This window comes from Lepus europaeus, chromosome 4, assembly GCF_033115175.1.
Source record: "Lepus europaeus isolate LE1 chromosome 4, mLepTim1.pri, whole genome shotgun sequence".
NCBI lineage: Eukaryota > Metazoa > Chordata > Mammalia > Lagomorpha > Leporidae > Lepus > Lepus europaeus.
In genome coordinates, this window is record NC_084830.1 from 166,369,164 (window position 1) to 166,382,309 (window position 13,146).

A 13,146-nucleotide genomic window follows, 5' to 3' on the forward strand; every position below is an offset into this window, starting at 1 on the left:
GCGGGGCACGCCGGGAAGGGGCGGGCACGCCGGGAGGCCCGCCCCCCTGGTGCTGGCGGCGCACGCGCGCTGGCGCCACGGTCGGGGCCGGGGACTGGGGCTGGCTGCGCCGGGGGTCGCCGACGCCCCGCCCGGGATCGAGACGCTTGCCCCCACGCTCGCCGACCGCAGGAGCGCGCGCTTGGGCCGGCCGCGGGGCGTGGCCTCCGAGTGCGCCTGCGCCTGCGGGTGTAGCAGGTGTGGAGTGGGAGGTCGCGGCGGATGCGTGGGCGGCAGAGCCAGGGTGCTGCGTTTTCGGCCCGGCCTGGCAGTTGCCGCGAGCCGGGGGAGGGCCGTATAAGGACGGGGACGTGGGGTTGCTGTCGGCCCGCGGGATCCACGGGGTCCCTGGTCCCCCCACCGCCCAAGAGGGCCGCGCGCCTGGGCGCTGCGGAAACGGACGCCGCTGGCGGGGACCAGTAGGTCAGGACTCACGCTGTGTCCCCGCCCCCAGAGCAGGGCTTGGCCGCCCCGAGGCTGAACCCCGGGAGCGGACCTCAGACAAAGGAGGGACGCAGAGGATAGCCGGCCAGGCCTCTGACGAGGGTCCAGGGCTTCAGGCCGGCGTACAGACCGAATGGAGGCGCCACTTCCGGGAAGGCCTCCAGGCTGACCAGGAGGGCAAAGAGCCGTCTCCGCCGCGCTGTGGTCCCGCTGGCGCGAGGTCTGGCTCTGGCCACCGCCCCCCGGCGCTGGTGCAGCTGTGAGGGGTTCCGCCCCCAGCGGGGAGGTCCCTCCAGCCAGACGTCCTCTCCCCATGTGCTGCACTGGGACGGTGAGCAGGGCGGGCCGAGGGGGCTCCTGCCTGGTGGGCAGCTTCCTGTCCTCTTCCTGGCTCCCTGGCCCTTGGCCTCACCGAGCCCTAGTGGCAAGGACTTCCCAAGCTGTCCCCTGGTTGAACCTGCTGAGGCTGCCATGTCGCAGGCAGCAGTGTCCAGCTGTCTCTCCTGGGGCTCCTGGCTCAAATGTCGCCTTCCTCAGGCAGTGGTGAGATTGTCCCTGTTACCTTAAACACACAGCAGATGCTCATGTGAAGTCCAGGGAGGGCCATGGAGGCCCCAGACACCAAATAACCAGGGCACAGCCGGGAGGTCACCGCTTGACACGCCAGCGTCGGGCCAGCTCCCTGCCAGTGTGCACCCTGCTGCTGAGGGCTCCCTCTGTCAGATAAATAAGTTTTTATATTTTTATAAAGATTATTTGAAAGGCAGAATTACAGAGATACCTTCCATCTGCTGGTTCGCTCCCCAGATGGCAGTGACAGCTGAGGCTGGGCCAGGCCGTAGGCCAGAGCCAGGAACTGGTCCCATCACCTGCTGCGTCCCAGCCACGTTAGTAGGCACCGAGCCAGAAGCAAGGGAGCTGCCTAACCCTAACCTGCAGCACCACAACATCCAGTAAATGAAACTTTTAAAAGTGCAGGGACCACGGAGAGGGCAGCAGGGTGGCCCCAGGTTCACTGAGTATGAACCAGAGCCCACTTCCCCTGACTTAAAAAAAAATTTGTTAAAAGACTTAGAAAGTGTGGTAGAAATGGCAGGTACCGTGGTGAGCATTAAACATGACATTTATCGAAACATCACACTGTGCCCATAAATAAGTAGAATTGCCGTGTGTCATAAGTAACGAATGCTTCTTTTAAAAGGGAAAGAGACCACAGAAGAAACTGGGGGGGCGGGGGGGGGGGAAATAAAGACTTTAGTAAGAGGAAAGAAACCTACAAGGAATGCATGTTAGGTCCTGTGTGGCCTGGACTTGTACCCCTTGTGTGCTCAGTGTAGCTCCCCTCCCCTCCGTCAGGACGAAGCCACACAGGTGTGAGGGAGACCCAGCTGAGCATGTCAGGGGGTGGGTCCCAGACAGGCAGTCCTGCAGGCACAAGCCCAGGGGTTCCCCCACACACAACCCCCTGCCCCCCGTTTGGAGCCAGCTTTGGCCAGGAGGGGGCAGGTGAGCTGGCTGGAAGGATGAGTTCAGGTGGAGGCCAGGCTGAGCAGGGTCCCCTACAGCGTCAGAGGCTGCCCTCATACTCAGGCGTGGGCCCTGAGGCTCAGATGCTGGCCACAGCCCTGAGGGCCAGGTCAGAAAGGGGTGGGGAAGGAGACAAGGACAGGGCCGCCACAGGAGGCCTACAGGGCAGCCCAGGCTGGATGCAGGGGCAAGGGAGACCCGGTGGAACTTGAAGGGGCAAGCCCTGCAGATGGCCTCTGTGTGATGTGTGAGTGTGGGGCTGTGAGTAAGGGGCTTTAGTACAGGTGTGTGAGCGCGAGTGTGTGTGGGTGTGAGTGCAGGGCTGTGAGAGTGGGGCTGTGAGGGAGGGTGTGAGTATGGGTGTGAGTGCGGGGCTGTGAGGGAGGGTGTGAATGTGGGTGTGTGAGTGAGAGGCTTTGAGTGTGATGTTGGAGTGTGAGTGCAGAGCTGGGAGTGTGGGTGTGAGAGTGCAGGGCTGTGAGTGTGGGTGTGTGAGTGGGGCTGTGAGTGCAGGTGTGTGAGTATAGGGCTGAGAGTGGGTGTGTGAGTGCAGGGCTGTGAGTATGGGTGTTTGAGTGCGGGTGTGTGAGTGTGGTGTGTGAGTATAGGGTTGTGAGTGTGGGTGTGAGAGTGCAGGGCTTTGAATGTGGGGCTGTGAGTGTTGGTTGTGTGGGTGGGTGAGTGTGGGGCTGTGAGTGTGGGTGTGAGAGTGCAGGGCTGTGAGTGTGGGTCTGAGAGTGCAGGTGTGTGAGTGTGGGTGTGTGATGTTGGAGTGTGAGTGCAGGTGTGTGAGTGTGGGTGTGTGATGTTGGAGTGTGAGTGTGGGGCTGTGAGTGTTGGTTGTGTGGGTGGGTGAGTGTGGGGCTGTGAGTGTGGGTGTGAGAGTGCAGGGCTGTGAGTGTGGGTCTGAGAGTGCAGGTGTGTGAGTGTGGGTGTGTGATGTTGGAGTGTGAGTGCAGGTGTGTGAGTGTGGGTGTGTGATGTTGGAGTGTGAGTGCAGAGCTGTGAGTGTGGGGCTGTGAGTGTTGGTTGTGTGGGTGGGTGAGTGTGGGGCTGTGAGTGTGGGTGTGAGAGTGCAGGGCTGTGAGTGTGGGTCTGAGAGTGCAGGTGTGTGAGTGTGGGTGTGTGATGTTGGAGTGTGAGTGCAGAGCTGTGAGTGTGGGGCTGTGAGTGTGGGTGTGTGATGTTGGTGTGAGTGTGTGATGTGTGAGTGTGTGAGTGTGGGGCTGTGAGTGCGGGTCTGTGAGACAGTGGCAGCCCCTTGCCCAGGGTCTGTAAGGAAGTGGCTCCTTGCCTGGCTGCAGGTGCTGAGTCCTGGGACGCATGTGCATGTGGGGCATCACACAGCCAGGCCCTGGAAGTCCTTGAGCTTAGTCCACCCGGTCTGGATATTGCCCCAGCTTGGCTCTGTCCTGACCCCACCATGCCTCTTGGGAGACAAGTGCTCTGGTGCTGCACAGGCTGCAGCGTGGCCGGGAGACGCTCTCCTGCAGCCATCGGCCTACTGTGCTGTCTGTCCACCAGGGTGGGCAGGACACGAGTCCACCTGCGCAGGCTGCAGCGTGGCCGGGAGACGCACTCCTGAAGCCATCGGCCTGCTGTGCCGTCTGTCCACCTCTCTAGGGTTTGCTGCTCCACTGCTCTGTCCGCAACAGCTGGCTCAGGGCCAAACTTTGCGCAGCAGCAACAAGGCTTCCGCTGAGAGCCGCTGTCCAGTGCAGTCCTGGCTTCTTCCCTGCGGCTCAGAGCTGACAAGATGCTGCCCCACACAGTAACCCTGAAATCCCCGGAATCTGATGAGCTCACTGGTGCGGGAAGCCTCAGGGAACGGGGAGGGGCTGAAGGTTGAGTTGATCACCATTGATAATTGGTGTCAGCAGCTGGCCTGGGTCAGGCAGCTGGGTGAGCACAGGGCCCCCGATCATCCAGAGCTGACCACGTACAGGTACCTGGAGGGTGAGGAGCTCGGCCCTGCACTGCCCCCACCCCTCGGCCTGGCCTCTGGGCCCCACCTGTGCCCTTGGGGACGATCTGTGGACTGGGCAAGTGCTCCCCTGCCCAAGGGCTGCTCCAGGACGCGAAGTCCAGGGAGAGCGCGGGGGCTGCGCCTGGCACAGGGAGGGGGGCGGGCTTGGGGAGCTGAGCTGGACAAGAAGAGAGGATGGCGGCGTAGGCATCTGCTGTTGCTTCATGTGCAGCAAGACATCAGAGATGCGTTGATGGAGACAGCTGGAGTTGGGGCTTGCCTCTGTCCTGGGAGAGTGGCTGGCTGATGCATAGTTGGCACAGTGGTTGACGCTGCTTGGGGTGCCTGGGTTTGAGTTCTCACTCTGCTCCTGGTTCCAGCTTCCTTGTGATGTGCAGTCTGGGAGACAGCAAGTGATGGTTCAAATACTGGGGTCCCTACAACCCGCATGGGGTTCCTGGCTCCTGGCTTTTGCCTGACCCAGCCCTGGATGTTGCCAGCATCTGGGAAATGAACCAGTGGATGGAAGATCTCTCCATCCCGCCCTCCTTCCCTGTCAAACAAAATGTAAAGAGGAAGAGAGTGACTTGGATGTGCCTCATTAGGGGAGAGGGCAGACGGATGGGGTCTCCCCTGCGTGAATCCCCAGTGGGGCTGAGGTGACAGCCCAGCAGGATGCTGGTGAGGGCACTGAGCCGGGGCCACCCTCGGCTTAGTCTGTGCTTTTTCAGTGGCTGAGACTGGTGGTCTACACACAGAAGCCTGCCTAGCTTACGGTGGAGCCGAGATGTCCAAGATCATGGTGCCAGCATCTGGTGAGGACTTCCTGCTGCAACTTGCTGGGGCACAGGGGCTCAGGTGCCAAGAGGGAGCGTGTGTGGGGCCAGAGTGCATGTGGGGTCACAGCCTCGTGTGGGGACACAGCTGTGTATGGGGACAGAGCATGAGTGGGGACAGAGCCGCGTGTGGGAACAGAGTGCAGGTGGGGTCACAGCCGTGTGTGGGGACAGAGCTGTGTGTGGGACAGAGTACATGTGGAGTCACAGCAGCATGTGGGGACAGAGTGCGTGTGGAGACAGAGCATGTGTAGGGTCACAGCCACATGTGTGGGGTCACAGCTGTGTGGGGGGACAGAGTGCGTGTGGGGTCACAGCTGCATGTGGGGACACAGCCGTGTGTGGAGATGGAGCTGTGTGTGGGGTCACAGCCACGTGTGGGGACGCAGCACGTGCGGAGATGGAGCCGTGTGTGGGGTTGGAGCCAGGTGCCAGCTTGGGTGTCTCCTCTGGTTACTCAGCCACGGAAGCCATGACCGCATCGCACCCTGACTGCCTCCCCATCCCCGCCACACCCGCATGTGAACTCCGGGCCTGATGGGTGTGTGGAGTTCTGGGGTCAGGGCTGGCCTGAGGTCTCCAGGGAGGTGATGGTGCCTGGCACTCCTCCCACAGGGCTCTGCAGGACCTCTGCCCACCGGAACCTCATGAGGAGCCCTTCTTTGGAAATGGGGTCTTTGCAGATGGAGCCACTGAGTGACCCTGAGATGGGGCTATCCTGGATTGGGGTGGGTCCTGACACCCTGGACAGTGTCGGAGGAGGTGGCCAGCCAGGGCTCCAGGGGCTGGAGGAGGCAGTGGAGGGGCCCAGGGCCTGGGGAGGAGGCAGCCCTGGTTTCTGTCACTCACAGCAGCTTCACAGCCTCAGCAACACTTGTGACATTCAGTATGGAGCTTTTGTTTTCTTTGGAAGGAGAGAGAGATGGACAGACAGAGATCTCCTGTTTGTTGGTTCACTCCCCAAATGGACTGGGCCAGGCTGAGCTCAATTCTCTCATGTGGGTGACAGGGACCCAAGCGCTGCCTCCCAGGATGCACATGGAGGGAGCCCTGGCTTGCGCCAGACCCTGGGAGCAGCAGTCGTCTCTCTGTGACACTTCCACGTGCAGGCTGCTTGCTGCTGTCTTCTCTGGAGACATGTCTCATGTGTCGCTCTGGCTTGAGGCTGGCCCCCCGCACCGCAGCCTGCTCTCCAGGCGCCCCCTCTCCAGGAGCACCCCGGCTCCCTTCTGGGGGTCTCAAGCCCCTCCCATGGCGTCTCGCTTCCATTGCGCATGCATATCTGGACCACGTTCACTTAGGCGAGACGTAGAGACGGAGACAGAGAGTGCTTCCGTCCACTGGCTCACGCCCCGCGTGCCCTGAGCCATCGCTGCTGCCCGCCAGGGTCTGCACTGCACCTCTGAGCTGTGTTTGCAGAGGAGCAGGTGCGGGAGATGCTTCCAGGGCCGGTGACAGGTGAGCAGGGGCCAGAGGGGACCCGGTGTCTCTCTGGTCTGCTGCCAGGGTCTGTGCCGGAGAGCTCCACTCAGCTCCCAGAGCGGCCAGGCGGGGGCGCTCCTGCCCTGGCCACCACTCTGCAATTACAGCACGCCCCTCCGTGTGACCCCACTCTGCCTCACATTCTCCACTTAATTGGGCTCCTCTGAGCAGCCTGCTGCGGTTAATTAAAAAGCTCAGCTGCAAGCATCGCCGTGTCCCCGGCATCTGCCGCTGGCGTGCTGCCCACTCCCAGCATCCGTGTCTAAGGCTGGCCCAGGGGTCTGCGCAGGACCATGCCCCGGGGCTGCCTGCAGTATCCACACTCCAGTGCTCAGCCTCCTCTGGTCTCCATAGCAGGCAAACTCCCCAAGGTACCAGAGCCCTGCTGTGGCCCACATGGGATCCCCCTGCCCGCACCCGTGAGGCTGACCTGTGGTGGAGAGGGGTGTGGTCTGGGCAGGACAGGAGTCTGGCAGGGAGGGGAGGGGCCACGCTGCTCCCCAGGTGAGAACTGGGGGCCTGGGGGCCTCCTGTCCCCTAGGCTCCACTGTGGTGAGGGAGGCAGGGCTGCCAGCCGGGGGTAACGGAGAGGAACACAGCAGGCAGGTGGGCGGCTGAAGGTCCTGCCACAGGGCTACACACTGGTCCCACACAGCCAGCGCTTCTGATGCTGGGGGTGGGAAGCGGGTCCTCCCCACAGGTGAGAGTGGGGCCTCCCCGGGCAGGACCTGCCAGGCTCTCCAGGGTTTAGGGGTGTCCTTGGAGTCCCCCAAGCAAGGGCCTGGCCATGGACATAGGAAGCTGTCACACCCTCCTCTCTGCTCCTGACCTTGCCAGCACGGAGGAAGCTCACGAACCCATGCAGGGCTTGCCCCCAGCACAGAGGGATGGGGAGGAACTAGGCTCCCACCTCCACCCTGAACCCAGGGAAGAGGCTGGAGGACAGAGTCCACGACCAGGGTTTCCACATCTGCCGTGCCCGCTGCACCTCTGAGGTCCGTGGTCAGTGGCAGTTGCCAAGGTAGTTCTCGGATGGCCCAACAGGTGCCCAGCCCTCTGCAGGTGGGCATCCTGGACTCAAGGGGCCTCAGGCCATAGCAAGGTCACTGACCTGGGCACCACAGGGGACGTCCAGGCAGCACCGCACTGAGCCGTCCCAGGAGACACCTGCCCCTTCCTGGGACAGAAGAGACCCAGTGCATGGCCCTCAGTGATCTGCCTGTGGCCTAGGTCATTGGGGGAGGCAGCCACACCTGACCACCACGGCCTGACCCGTTTCCCATTCCTCACGGCCTGGGACTCAGCATGGCTCCTGAGTGCGCGTGCCCATGGACCACACTGCAGATCTTCCAAGTCCTCTATCACAGGCGTCCCCCTGTGGGCGGGGGATGCTGATGGAGCTCACGCAGACTGGCCTGCCAGAGAGAGCTGGAGAGCTGTGTACCAGGGCCCCCACTGCAGAGCCACACACAGGCCGATGCCGCTGGTGCTGTCTTCCAGGGCCCCTGGGGGAAGAGCAGTGGGTTGTGGAGCGTGGTCCACAGAGCAGGGGTTTGTCCTGGGGCCAGTGGGAGCCCCTGGAGGTTATTATAGAGCAGAGTCTGACAGACAGGAAGGCAGTTACAGCTGTCAGGGATGCCTGGGCCGTTTCTTGTGTCACAGATCAGGGGCCTCCTTGCAGCTACAGCTGGACCTGGAGGTGGGGGTGTGGGCCCAGGGCTGTGCCAGTGAAGGCCCCAGCCCAGACGTGGACAGCGAGAGGGACACACGTGGCACCTCTCTGGGCTGCAGGCTTCCTGGTGGTGCCAGGGAAGGAGGGGCACAGGCTGAGGTCCCCTGGGCCCCGGGCTGGCTGGGCATGGGGCGGTGAATTTTGGCATCAGAAGGGGCCCCGGTGCATGAGCAGGGGCTGGCTGAGCAGGGGCCTCTCTGCAGCGAGGGGCAGGCAGCCGGGCAAGGCCCTTCTCCCAGCCCTGCCTATCCGTGCCTAGAGTTGCACTGGGCACCTCCCATGTGGAGGCCCGGGCCTCCCCACATTCCTGTCTTAGCTCCGCAGATGGCCTCCTGGGCCAGCCGTTTGTGCACAGCGTCCTGACTCCTCACACCTGCCCCAGGGCCGAGACCCCCAGGGGTGCGAGAGGGCCCGGGCCAGCCTTCCGAGGTGTCTCCCCATGCAGAAGGCTCACCTGTTCCTAAAAGGCCTCCTGGATCAGTTACAACTCCAGCCTGCCTCTTCAGCCCCAAGGGGCAGGCTCCACAGGCCACAGGTGGGAGGGCTGCCCACCCGCCGCCACCCCTGCCCCCTGCCCCCCACCCTGCCTGTGTCTGGGTGGACAAGTCCTCCTCACCCTCACACCATAAACACCAATTTGCAGGGCCCCGTGAGCCAAATGACTGTTTACCCTGTGCTGCAGAGGCTCAAATGAAAAAAAGGAAAGAGGGAAAAAGGCAAGAGCAAGGAGGCAGCTTGGAGCTAAACAGCAATTAGCACCTCTGACAGCTCCCCAGCCTGGGGGGCAGTGGCTCCGGCTCCAGGCTCCGAGGGGCCACAGAAACAGTGCTCACGCCTTGTCCCTGCCCAGCCTGGGAGGCCAAGGGCTGTGGGAGAGGATGCTGCTACCCCGGCTCAGACCTCGGTGTGTCCTGTGTCTCTGCCCCTCCCAGGATGCAGCAGAGACCATCGGGCAGGCCAGAGGCCCAGTACCCAGGCGAGGGCCTGGGGGCCTGTGTTCTTGGATGGCCAGGGGGCAGCTGGAGAGGAGGAATGCCCATCGCAGGCCACCAGCCAGACCCAAGGACAGGCTGTGGGGTTGGGTGGGGGTGTTCACCTCCACCCCAGGGCAAGGGCCAGTGTCCCCTCCTCAGTGCAGGGCTTGGGGCAGAGGTCAGAGAGTGGACTTGGGCAGTTCCATCTCGTGACTTCTCAGTTCTAGGCTTTGGCTTGGAATGGACTGTCCACGGGCCTGGCACTGCCCGCCATGATGACAGCTGGCTCAGGGCAGGCCTGCAGCAAGGTTATGACTCATTCCTGGCTCTGTGCTGTTGGCACAGAAGATGGCCAGGGTGGCCAGTGAAAGCATCTGGGAGCTGGCACAGGCTCGCACAGACTCTGGAGTGAAGTGATGAGGCCACCTCCTCAGTGGACCCCTGCCGCTGGGCAGGCCATGCCAGGCCTTAGCCAGAGGGCAACCTCTGAAACGCTGACACGCCCAGGACAGGAAACAGCCCAGGTCTCTCCCTCCTCCTGCCACACTGGCCCCTCCCCACTACCACCCCCCCCCCCCATGAGCTTCTGGAAGGTCCTTCCCCAGGAGGGCCCAGTAGCTGGGGCAGGGCAGGGGTGGGGCAGTTCCTTCCTGGGGGCTTTGGAAGTTTGTGCCCCTCTCGCTCAGACCGCAAGGCCACGGTGCAGGGCTTTGGGGACTGGGTGTGGGTGGCTGCCGGTTCTTGCTGCCCTGAGCCAGGCATGGGCACCTGCTGCCCTGTCCCAGCCTGACGGCTCTGAACTTCCTGGGGAGGCCAGGAGGGCAGCCTCTGGGCTGCTCCTTGGGGGGAGCAAAAAGTGGGATCCCAGAGGAGGGGGTGACAGAGAGAGGGCGGGCGGTGGGGGCCGGCCACACCCCCTCCAGGACTTCAAAGCCCCGGAGTGTGAGATCTGCAGAGGCGACCAAAGGGGGCCTTTTATATGGTTATTCCTGTCTTGTCTCAACTACCTGCGAACAGGCCCACAAGGCACTTCCTCCCTGGCAGGGCTGGCAGGGCTGTAGACTCCCTGCAGAGGTGCCTAAGCCTGGCAGGTGAGGGGCCCCAGCCCACTTCCTCCTGCGCAGAAGGGAAACTGAGCCTGGAAAGGGGGCAGGGTTTGCTCCTGGCTTGCAGTGAGCAGCCCCTGGGGCCACTGGCTGGGTTCTGTCCTGCAGCCCAGCGACTGCGGACGGATGGACGCTTCTGTCCTTCCAAGACACAGCCCGGCCTTCTCGTGGGCTCTGCTCTCTGTCCACGTCCAGGGGTGTAGTGTGGGGTGGGGATAGTGGACCCTCACGCTGGGCCTGCAGTAGGGTGGGCAGGTTTGGGGTGCAGTGTCCAGACACCAGAGTCAGACCAGCACCACCCCCTCTGGGCACAGGCCTGGGTGCTGGGGGCTTCCCAGTGCTGCCACTCACAGGAGTATGGGGCCTAGGAGCCCAAGGTGGCTTTGCTGTGTCTGGCACGTGGGCTCTGCTCCCCTCGACCCCTCAAACCCAGCCCTGCTTGCTGGGTTCTGGGGGCACTTGCCCCTGCAGGCCCCCCTACCCACTGCCCTCTCTGCCCTTTCACCCACTGCATCCCTGACGCTAGGCTCCAGCCCAGGCTCTGACTCAGAGGCTGGAGGCTCCACATGCCCCCCAGGGACTGACCCCTCCCAGTGGCGGGCAGGGTGGGTGCAGGGTCCCCCCAACTGCTCCCGCTGGTGACTCAGTCCCCAGGAGGGAGGAAGGGCATCTGTCCTGCCAGCCCAGGTCCTGTGCCCTTCGTCGCTGGCTACCTCTTTGTAGAGCATCTTCCTGCAGGTGGCCCCACCTGGGAATTCCTGTCCCACGAGTACCTGGCAGGAACGGCTGTGCGGGGAGTGGAGCCAAGGAGGCCTTGCTGGGTAGAGGGGCAGAGCAGTTTTAGCAGGCGAGAAAGATGCAGGCATCGCAGCCCCGGGCCCACCCTTCCACCCCATGGCCCTCCAAGGCCCCGGCCGACTTTGTCCCGACTGTCCCCATCTTGTCTCTCCTCGCCCTGCTCTGTCGTCTCATGGCCCCTGGGCGGGGTGCCAAGTGTATTTGGAGTCTGGGGGTGTCGATGTCCCGGGTACCCTGGAGTTGGAGGCTCTTGGGGGCCCCTCAGTGGGTCTCTAGCCCAGGCTGTGGCACAGTGCCATGAGCAGCAGGTGGTGAGGCCATGGGGTTGGGCACTGGTCCTCCCTTTCCCTGACCACACGAAAGAGACATAAGAAACCACAAGCTTGTTGGAAACTTTTTTTTTTTTTACTTTCTCCATTGTTTGGAACTCATAAGCTATCGCTAAAAAAATTTCTTTCACAGAAAGAAAGGACAAGAACAAAACCACATCTGTTTGTCTAACTCCAGTGGATGGTGGGTATAGCAGCACTGAAATTAAAATTGAAACCGAAACGCCAGGCTCAAGGCACAGGATGGTTGCGTCCCTCCGCGGCCAGAGCGCGGGCAGTCACAGCGGCACAGCGGCCACCTACTTGCAGGTGTGCACGTCCAGCACGCGCGCGCACTCGTGACAGCTCACGTAGCAGCACCAGTGGAAGACGCAGCGGCACTTCTCCCGACGCCGCTCAGTGCGGGCATTGTGGCCGCGGCCGCAGCACAGCAGGTCGCAGCCGTCGATGCCGGGTGAGCTCACGTTGCAGGCGCGGTCGCGCGTGCCGAAGGAGCCTGTATCAGGGTTGGGCTCGCAGAAGTTGGGCGAAGCCTCGTAGTAGACCAGGTCACGCTCCGTGGGCACCTTGAAGTGGGCGTAGCGCGGCCGCAGCGTCTCTACCCAGCCGCGCGCCTCGCGGTGCTTCTCCACCACCATCTCTGAGGCGCTGTCGTACTTGTCTTTGAGCAGGTCGCCTACAGCGCGGAAGGCTGGCTGCGCACGCCAGCAGGTCTTCACCTCGCAGCTGCCGGACAGCCCGTGGCACTTGCACTTCAGGTGCACGTGGCTGGCGATGGCCTGCGGGACACGTGGGTCAGGACAGCCTGGGCCAGACAGGGCCCTTCCCACTGTAACCCACAGCACCTGGACACCGCCCACATCCTACTGTCTTACTTAAGATTTATTTGAAAGGGAGGGAGAAAGGGAGGGAGGGAGCTTCCATCTGCTGGTTCACTCCCCAAATGCCTGCAACGCCCAAGACCGGGCCAGGGCAAGGCCAGGAGCCCAGTAAGCAGCGGGATGGCAGTGGACAGCCAGGATCCCAAGTGGCTGCCCTCTGACCCCACTTCTCCCTCTGCGGGCTCCTCTCTCCCCGCCTCCTCTGCGGACACGGAAGCCGCTTCTGGGGCGTGTGCTGTGCCTGAAGGCTGCTGGGAGCGCCTCCCCGGCTGTGGGTTCCCACGTGGAGTGGACACCTTGCTGGAAGCATCCAGGCAGACACAGGCCTGCAGCCGCAGTGAACCCGCCGACCATCCCACTCAGGTGTCCCCGGAGAGGACTCCCAGTCTGCTGCCCAGCTGGGCGACGGTGAAGGGAGGGTCCTCGGGTGACACGGGGAGCAGACCCCAGCCTCCCGCACAGCTCGCAGCAGCTGATCGAGCACTTTAACCAGTCTTCCTGTTTTCAGCCTCAGATTTATCTCAGGGTGACTGATGCCAGCAACTCAGCCTGGTTCTCACTGGCTTGAAACTCACACTCCTTGCTAAGACACCAAGTGTTCACTTTATCTGCTTTTTGGTTCTCAAAGCGGTGTTATCACCGTCTCTTCTGTTTTCCCTGGTCTCATGAGTGTCTGCCTATCATCTATCTCATCTGTCAATCACTATCACTCCTACCTGTCTTGGATCTGTATCCATTTATCTGTTTGAACCTTGGCTTCCCTGTGGTTCCATGGGTGGCTGCCCCTCACTGAAGTCCTCATTCACCCTGCAGTTGTGATTTGTCTTTCTTACTTCCCTGCTGGACTGTCCAAGCGTGCACCTTAGCTTCAGGTATAAAAACAGGCACACTGTCCCCACTGTGTCTTCACTCCAGCCTCGGAGGTCCCTGTGTCACCAGCTCCCATGAGAGGTCATTCTTGGATCTGAAAAGCGTTCCTAGGACTAGAGTGAGGTCACCGTTACCTCCAAGGAGGGCTTTGTTTGCGTTCCC

General features: G+C 62.3%; 1 protein-coding gene across 1 annotated transcript in view; it reads right to left on the reverse strand.

The window, feature by feature from the left end:
- Positions 1-11,532: 11,532 nt before the first annotated feature.
- Positions 11,533-13,146, reverse strand: part of WNT3A (Wnt family member 3A) — a 34,301-nt gene continuing 32,687 nt past the window's right edge. Inside the window, exon 4 of the mRNA XM_062189851.1 lies at positions 11,533-12,012. Coding sequence (XP_062045835.1) covers positions 11,533-12,012 — 480 coding nt within the window. The remainder of the gene's footprint in view (positions 12,013-13,146) is intronic.